General features: G+C 39.8%; 2 protein-coding genes and 1 long non-coding RNA gene across 3 annotated transcripts in view; 1 reads left to right on the forward strand and 2 right to left on the reverse strand.

The window, feature by feature from the left end:
• Positions 1–456, forward strand: part of LOC311290015 — a 7,495-nt gene extending 7,039 nt beyond the window's left edge. Inside the window, exon 3 of the long non-coding RNA XR_014627285.1 lies at positions 331–456. This is a non-coding gene — a long non-coding RNA (uncharacterized lncRNA). The remainder of the gene's footprint in view (positions 1–330) is intronic.
• A 1,593-nt stretch (positions 457–2,049) lies between these two features.
• LOC311289871 (protein ripply2-like) lies at positions 2,050–7,290 on the reverse strand. Its single transcript, XM_084408123.1, has 4 exons — positions 7,235–7,290; positions 5,946–6,067; positions 5,792–5,856; positions 2,050–2,377 (listed from the first exon to the last, which is right to left on the reverse strand). Exons 2-4 carry the CDS (start codon positions 6,045–6,047, stop codon positions 2,203–2,205), a joined length of 342 nt encoding a protein of 113 aa, XP_084264249.1. The 5' UTR covers positions 6,048–6,067; positions 7,235–7,290; the 3' UTR covers positions 2,050–2,202.
• Positions 2,685–4,586, reverse strand: LOC311289870 (putative nuclease HARBI1). The gene has a single exon (XM_084408122.1). It carries the CDS (start codon positions 4,364–4,366, stop codon positions 3,350–3,352), a length of 1,017 nt encoding a protein of 338 aa, XP_084264248.1. The 5' UTR covers positions 4,367–4,586; the 3' UTR covers positions 2,685–3,349.
• Positions 7,291–9,283: the final 1,993 nt, after the last annotated feature.

Below are 9,283 nucleotides of genomic sequence, written 5' to 3' on the forward strand. Positions count from 1 at the left end.
TTTGACAGAAAAATTTCATTTTGAGTCAGATTTCCAGTGTTTTGGTAAAGTTAGTGTGTGCAGAGAAACTTGTGTTCTGTTTTGAAATGAAGAGTTAGTATATATTTAACTAAATGTGTTTTTGAGAAGACAATTAACCATTTGGCCAATTGTGTTTTGTAGGTGTGAGTCTGTGTTAAGAGTTTAGAAAAAGTATCTGAAGTATGGGTAAGCGCTTGTTAGCGATTGAAAAAAACTGTAAACAAGTAAAATGTACTTTTCTGGATTTTATGGTTCGTGACAACAGTGCATCTGCAATCTGACATTTCTATCTTACACAAATCTCCCCAGATCCTGAAGATGCTGTTATTCATGATCGTCTTGAGTCTCTCTCTCCAGCCGGCTCTGAGTCAGCGCTGTGTGAATGAGGGGAATCCAGATCAATATGACACCTTCCTTAAACAACATCTACACAACAACATCCCACAGAGTCTGGACATCAGTGAATGGCAGAAGTTCATTAACAACATTGACACCTGGGACCGGCCGATTCAGTCCTTCTTTCCCTTATCAGAACATAATAATGTGTTAGGTGTGTGTTCAACAGCGGGAAAGATATATCCTAACACTGTGAACTTCTGCATCAGCAAGCAGATTATCAGGTTCTTTAATGTTTACGTCGACACTGCGAAGAACAAGGTCAAGAATGTCGAAATCATAATAGATCGACATGTGCTTATTGGCTGTGAAAGAATCGAGAACAAATGTAGACCTATTCATTTTCACCCAAATGAAAATGAAGATAAACCCGATAATAATCAACCAGACTGCAGTGGTTGAGCTCTGGAACACACGAGCTTTATTCCTGATGCTGAAAGTCTGACCGACAGAAATGAGATTCTGGATGATGTCACTCTTAAGCTTTGCTTCTCTCATCTTTATCTAACCAATGTTGAAAAGTGAATTAATGTGAGGATGTCTGCACATTATGCTCAAACACATCTTTCTATTTGCCTTTTGCTTTATTAATTATCATTAAATAAAGATCATCAAAACTTTGTGCATTTTTAGTAATTTACATATGTACACACACACACGCACACACACACACACGCATACATATACGCGTGCGGTGCCAAAGTGAGCTCCATAATAGTTTATATTTCTGATCTGGTCAGTGTAGTGGAGTGTGTGTGTGTGTGTGTGTGTGTGTGTGATGAGTCAGTGTGGGAAAGCAGCAGTAAAACAGTGAAACGCTTCATGACACATTCAGACTTTAACACGTCCATGTAACGCCTGTGTGTGTGTGTGTGTGTGTGTGTGTGTCGCGACCCGGAGTCTTGGATCACAGATTAAACTCCTAAAACTCTTCAGGACGTCCCGTTCGGGAAACAGATCTCAGAGATTTTCATCTCAGACGGGAATGAAAAGAGGATGTGATTCTACTGTCCGTCAAAAACATGTCAAATTAAAAAAAAAAACTCTCAGTAAAGGAAAAACTCACGACATCTGAAAGTTATGAACAAACGTTCTTCCAGTCATTAATATAACGTTCAGTCACAGTGATCTGGTCCAGAAACATGGATCAGGGAATGTTTCTTCTGGAATGTTTCAGTCGGATGTTTGTTTTTAAATGTAACGGTTTTTAAATGTTTCTTCTTGTTTCAGAACGTTCAGATTCAAATGTAACGTTCCATATGTGAAGAATGGAATGTTCACTTAACGTAAGGAAAAACAAAAAAAGTTTTAAAAACTGGACCTTCAGAAATAATGTTTTCAGAGCATATATTTTGGACTTTTCTCCAGTAATTGCTCTTGTAAAGTCTATATCTCTCACAGCCTGATAGAACACTATGAATGAACAGATCTTCATTCGAATTAGACTTTTAATGTATTTGTTCAGTCATTTTTACCATCATGAACTCTAAAGTTACACGTCAGTCACTTATTTAGACTCGCATTTTCCTTTGCAACTCTGTGACTCAAAGAACTATCAGAAACAAAGTTTTGAATATTTAAATATTTATTTCAAGGAAATAAGTTACAGTTGGCATGTAGAATAATTTATCATAAATACTATAAAAATAAAATACATTCAACTTCCAACGGAAGCAATTTTATATACTGTACATATTCACAAGTATTTACATGCAACGACTAAATAAAGTGAATCAGAATTAAGAGTCCATAGATAAATAAAGATGTGCACAGAGATGAAGGTCTTCAGTAGAAATCCTTCTCTTCCTCTTCATCACTATCATCATCATCATCATCCTCATCATCATCATCCTCCGAGTCCTCATATATGCAGATCGAGGCCTGAACCGGGAAATTCCTCAGGAGAACCTCAGCCTCCCGGTACAAGTAATCGAAACACTGGGATTTGGGCCAAAACAACCTGAAGAAACAAGTTAAAAGAGTGAGTTAAAATCTGTAGAAGCAGGAGATCATATCAACATCTTCATAATCTGTAGAAGCAGGAGATCATATCAACATCTTCATAATCTGTAGAAGCAGGAGATCATATCAACATCTTCATAATCTGTAGAAGCAGGAGATCATATCAACATCTTCATAATCTGTAGAAGCAGGAGATCATATCAACATCTTCATAATCTGTAGAAGCAGGAGATCATATCAACATCTTCATAATCTGTAGAAGCAGGAGATCATATCAACATCTTCATAATCTGTAGAAGCAGGGCCCGGTTTTTCAAAAGTAATCCACTAGGATTTTGGATAACGGATTGGATCAAATCTTGAAAATGGGTTTTTCAAAAGAAAAAACGGATTACATAATCGGATTAGATCACGTAATCCAATCTTGGTTTTGATCCGGATCAAACCTTTAGTTTGGGTTTTTCAGAACTTTTTTGTAGGATTTGGATCACTTTGATCCAAAAAATCTGGATTAAACTGATCCCATCAGAAGGGTGGATTCAGCGTGGATTTCATGCCCAAAATGTAATGAAAACTTTAAAAATGTATCAAATAATACTATATTTGGATCATGCAGTATCTTACAAGATATCCTATTTATTCATAAGGTTTTAATTTTATTTGTTCATCCGTCAGGCTACAGTGATTAGGTAGGCTTTAACGTATTCAGCCTTTCAGTATAGGCCTACAGCAAAGTAGAAAGAGTTTGGCCTCATAAAATAATCCCCCAAACAGCTGTCAAAATTGACCAAAACCAATACATTTTATTCTGTCACTAATTGATATATATATTCATCACAATCGAAAATATTTTTGTTTTTAGAATATTTATTAGTGATGCATGCAATGATTACAGAATAACCAAAAAAATGCAAAGAATGGCAATCACTGATTTTTTAAATCCAAAACAAATCCAAATCAGAAATAGTGTCTAACTATTGGCGTCCCTTGTTGCACGTCCTGTTTGCTCGTTCTGGCAGAATGCAGGAGGTTGGTTAGGGTCTCCAAGGGGCTCAGGTGCATCATTGTCAGCACAGAGAGGGACATTGCGCTTAGTAGCGATGTTGTGCAGGACAATACAGGCAAGGGTTATGTTGCATGCTTTCTGTGGTTCCGCTCTCAGGTAGTTAAGGCATGCAAAGTGCGTCTTAAGAACTCCATTTAAACGCTCAATTGCACATCTTGCTCTGCAATGAGCAGTGTTGAAGCGTGCCTGCGCCGGTGTATTTGCTGTTAGAAAAGGAGTCATCAGCCATGGTAGGAGTGGGTAGGCACTGTCTCCTAATATTATGCCATCCGGTCGGTTGGTTTGGAGGTCTCTATATAGAGCGCTCTCCCTCAGGATGCGTGCATCATGGACAGACCCAGGCCACTTGACAACGCAGTTGGTGATGATGAGGTCAGCATCACACACAAGTTGGACATTGATGCTGTGCCTCCCCTTTCTGTTTATAAACTCCCATTCATTCTCACGAGGTGCTTGTATATGCACATGTGTGCAGTCGATTGCTCCAATAGTATTGGGCATATTCCCCAAAAGAAAAAAGCTGCGCTTGGCCTGGGCAATCTGGTTGTCCTTTGGAAAAGAAACAAATTCATTGACCAGGCTGGCCAGTGCGATTGACACATCTCTCACCACATCACACACAGCTGATTTCACCACTCCCATATAGTCACCAACAACTTGATAGAAAGTCCCACATGCATAAAATCGGAGAGCAATGAGGATCTGGTCTTCCACAGACAGACCGTGACTCCTTTGGGTTCTGTGTTGAAGTTTTGGCCTGAGAAGGTTCACAAGGTACTCTATATCAGCCTTCCCAAAGCGAAACCGGACATACAGCTCCTCAGTGGTGTATTGCTCCAGTGGCTTGGTACGTTCAACATACACCCTTTGACGGTATCCTCTCCTGGCAAAGTGGTGGTGGCGGTGGACAACACCTGCCATTTCACTGTCTCTCTGTGAATCCTCTGAGAAAGGCTGATTTATATGGCTGTGTAGTTGGTCTTTTCAAACACACCTATTACAACTGATTAGTTTTGGCTTGTGTTCAATTGAGGCAATTGGACCCAAGGCCTATAATTGATGAACAATGTTCACTATAGTAAAGCAACGGAACCATGGACTCAAGAAGCTTTAACTTCACTGCTGCTGAAACCAATGCACTACTAGAGGGTGTTCGGTGCCATTATGGAACAATAGTGGGAAGTTTTAATTCTGCTAAGGATACCAACAAAAAGAAAAATTATGTTTGGATTTTAATCACAGAAAATGTGAATGCCATAGGGTCTGGCCAGAGGAGGACCACAGACCAAATCAAATTGCAGTGGAAGAATCTTAAGGCCAGGGCAACAAAGGACCATGCTGAAGCCAAAAACCCACAAACAGGCAACAAGCCATTTAAGAGGGGAGATTACACAGATGTGGTCCTCGACATCATTGGAGGTGAGAAGTCGCAAGCTCTCCATGGTATTCAAGGTGTTGTAGGGGATGGCGAGCCTTGGATTGAGGAGGAGGAGGAGAATCTGCCAGTTCCTCCTGAGGCTGATCCAGAGAGCGTATTTATATTGAATCTCAGCTCTGTTCCTGAGGAAGAAGCTGGATCCTCATTGGTTGAGCCAGTGGTAGTTGCCACAGGATCTCAGAGGAAAGGCTTGAAGCGCCCTTCATCAAACAAAGATGATGATTACAAGGCACTTCTGCAAAAAGAGCCTGAAAGGGCAGAAGCACAGCTTCGTCTGGCAGAGGAACAACTGACTCTGACCAAACTGCAGCAAACCAAGGCCAGACTTGAGATCCGCCTCCTAAAGGCTACGCTCAGACAAGCTGGTCTCTCCACATCAGATGAGGAAGTCTGAAATTATTGTGGAGTATTTGACATTAAGTCTTTTTTTTTTATTCAATACATCTATATTTGAAACTTGTTATAAATATCCTCAATGTACAGTGTTTGTGTTGTAGGTCTCAGATGAGCGGACTGCTGGAAGAGGATGGGGTGGGTTTTTTCTTGTTTTTAGTTTTTTTTTAAATGTGTGTGTTTTCATTTCAAATAAAAATAAACTTATATTGACCCCACACTGGCTATTCTACTTGTTGCTCTTTACATATCTGTAGTTCTACATTGTGATTTCCTATCCTGTTTGAGCACTAGTTATCCAGATTTGGTGATCCTGAAAAGTTCCTATCCGGATCAGATTGATCCAATCCGATGTTGCTTTGAAAAACTGGCTCAAAAGTAAACTGGATTACTTGATCACGGATCGCAAAAAAAAGGATTACTAAATCCGGATCAATTTTATCCGGATTAAACCTTTTGAAAAACCGGGCCCAGGAGATCATATCAACATCTTCATAATCACGTGATCTACTTACTTCACAGGGTGTGTGATCATGGACACTTTACAGTGTTGCTCATCAGATGATGCTCTTTCATAAGGCTGTTGAATTAAGAGAGATTTTTTAGCATCTGATATTTTGCTCATACAATAATCAGAGTTCAACATTATAGAATGACGTCATCTCGTACCTTATGAGTGGCAGTTTTGCGTCCTCTGCTGGTTGTATTGACCCAGGGTCTCCAGGGTCTCAGTTCAGCGTGTAATCCGCGAGTCAGGGTGATTTTCTCCATGATGTTGGTGGAAAGAGAAGCTGAAGAGTAAATCCGTTCAGAATGATGTTCAGACTTAAGTCTGGAGCCTTTATATACGCGCACGCGCGCTCGTGCCAAACGGCGGGTTCACGCCTCGCGTCTGACACGCGCGCTCGTGAAGGTGTGATGATGTCACACTCCCGCCAAACACATGGCGAGCTGACACGTTCAATTTTGTATTTTGTGTTTGTTCAAATTTGCAATTAAAAAACTCTTTAATAACAGTAACGTTTAGTTAGTTGGACGTTTGCCTGACGTTTTTAAATGTTTCCATCCCTATTTGTTTCAGAATGAACATTCAAAAGTAACATTTTTGATTCCCAAAATGATCCATTGGAATGTTCCCTTAAAGGGTAACTAAACCCTAAACCAACTTTTTTTAGTTAATGCTCTGTAAGAATGGGGCTTTATTAGTGCTGTTCACTGATTCAAGTAATTTTTTTAACATTTGTGTTTAAAGTGTTTTAATTTTACAAAATATGGTGTAAAAACGTCTCAGTGCTGCCCTCTTCAGGTTGAACAGTGGCTACTGCAGTTGAATTTTCCTATTGGAAGTTGTGGTACACTCTGACGTCAGAGGGTACCAGTTAACCACACCCTAGCCTACAGAGAGATACATCTCAGATGCACGCCCCCTCTCCACTGGGCTCTGCCCACTTTTCCAGCATTTTTCAAATATTGCCAGTGGGTGGAGTCAAGCTCTGACCAGGGGTTTAGTTACCCTTTAACGTTTGTGTGTTATCGAGGATGAGCGCTCAGGGAACATTCAGAAATAACACTTTAATAACTTTCTTTAAACACATGTTGCTCATTTACAGGTATGGCTTTTTATTTATTTATTTAAATCTGATGATTTGGTAATAATGAGGTATCCTGGTATTTAGCTCTGATTTAAAGGTGTGAAGTGAAACCCAAAGCATTTGCTCTCAAACACAAACATGACGCGTGCCGATCTGTGGCGCGCGCGCTCCCGCTGAGACTCGTGCGCACGAGCGGGTTCATGAACTTTATTCTTCAGTTCAAGAGTGAGACAAACGCTCAGAATAAACTTCACACACACACACACACACACACACACACACACACACACACACACACACACACACACACACACACACACACACACACACACACACACAGAGAGATCTGATCACCAGAAGACGCACCTGAGCTTCTGTCCTGGTGAAAGTGTGTGTCCAGCTGGAGGAGAACAGAGCCGGTGTGTGCGGGAGTTACTCACTGTTTTACAGAAGCAGATTCGCCAATATTAGCGCGTCTGTAATCTCAGTCTGGGAGAAAACCATTTATCACATTACAGTCAAACTATCAAAAGAAATACATGTATTCACTATCCGTCCACTAGAGGACACTCGTACACTAAATACTGAAATGTGTGTGAATGTTCAGAATCTTTCCTTCATTCACAACATTTATTTAGTGATCAGAAGTGTGTGTGTGTGTGTGTGTGTGTGTGTGTGTGTGTGTGTGTGTGTGTGTGTGTGTGTGTGTGTGTGTGTGTGTGTGTGTGTGTGTGTGTGTGTGTGTGTGTGTGTGTGTGTGTGTGTGTGTGTGTTACTGCCTCCCAGACTATTTGATTTATGAGCTTTCAGAATTCTGGTAGCTTCAACCTCCAGCTGCAATTCAGATGGTAAAGAACTGAACACACACACACACACACACACACACACACACACACACACACACACACAGCAACATCAATAGAACTTTCATTCAGCGTTATAATGTTCTTAAAACTTGAGCACAAAAATTGTGTGAAAATGTTAATAGACCTTTTAAATATTCTTCCACGTTTCTTGGCTTCTTCGGCTTGACGCCGAGCTATTCTTACCGCATAAATAAAACGCCCAAGTTAAGAATTAGTTACCTGACCGCAATCTAACCCCGCCTCAGAGCCGAAGGACACACGACACTATCGACACTATCGACACTATCACTCGGGAATAAGGTCTTTAGTGCCTAACCTGTAACCTTTAACTTGTTCCACTAACTTATTACTTCATTGTTAATCACAAGTTTTCAAACCTAGACATCTGTCTCATTTCCCCTATTTGTTATTTATACTCTCACACACTCAAAGTCACGATTTTTTCGACCAAAGGGTTTGGAAACATTTAAAATTCAAAAGCATATGAATGTTAGTTATGATTAATTGAAAAATCCATCACACTGTATAATGAGTGTGTTGCAGGTCTGTGTTTTACTGGTTGTTGTCTCCCTCTACAATCCCACTTTTCCACAGCTGTGTGTGAACGGCTAACACACGGGGTTCGTGACACGGTTTCTTCCACGAAAAAATGATTCACTCAGACTTATGTTTTCAAAAATGTGAAAGAAGAAAACCCTGAACTCCCTTATCCTTCTCAGTTACAGGCCTATAACATAAGTATATGAATCTAAAAGTAGGCCTAATAACAGTCTGATAAAACAGTTGATATACCTCTTAATATTAATATCTAATTGGGCTTAACTTTGTAAAAAAAAAAATTAAATCCCACACTTCTTTACGCTTCTTCTTTTCTTCTCTGACCTTTATCATAGTTTAAGAAGATAGAAAGAAGCCACAGTCCATGAGGAGGCGAGAGGCAGGATGTGGTTTTAACAACTGCAGGTGAAAGAATTGTTAAATGTATATTAAGCTTTCTAGTGTAGTTGGCAAAAGATGAGATATGTGCTTTTTGCAAAATTGCTTTAACTGTGAAAAGTTCCCGGCCAGTTATTTGACATTGTAAGGGATTTCTGCATTATAAGTACAGCTCGTCTTATAAGTAAGACGGCCCCAGTTAAACCATATAAAAGGTTTGTTTCCTGTCACTCGGGGCCACAATTGGGGTGAAGACCTACAGTATACACATTTCTGTATTATTGTCTTTGTATTATTCTGAAACTTTTTTAAGTAAGTTACTTTTATTTCAGCATTTACTAATAAATTATTAAAATCAAAAGAAACAAAAACTTTTATATGGTTTAATTGGGGCAGTCTTATCTCATCTTTTGCCAACTACGCTAGAGAGCTTAATCTACAGCGGGGGAAATAAGTATTGAACACGTCATCATTTTTCTCAGTAAATATATTTCCAAAGGTGCTATTGACATGAAATTTTCACCAGATGTTGGTAACAACCCAAGTAAGCCATACATACAAAGAAACAAACAAAAAATATAGCTGCAAGCAGCCATTACTGGGGCCAAGCAGA

This window comes from Rutilus rutilus (assembly GCF_951802725.1).
Source record: "Rutilus rutilus genome assembly, chromosome: 4".
NCBI lineage: Eukaryota > Metazoa > Chordata > Actinopteri > Cypriniformes > Leuciscidae > Rutilus > Rutilus rutilus.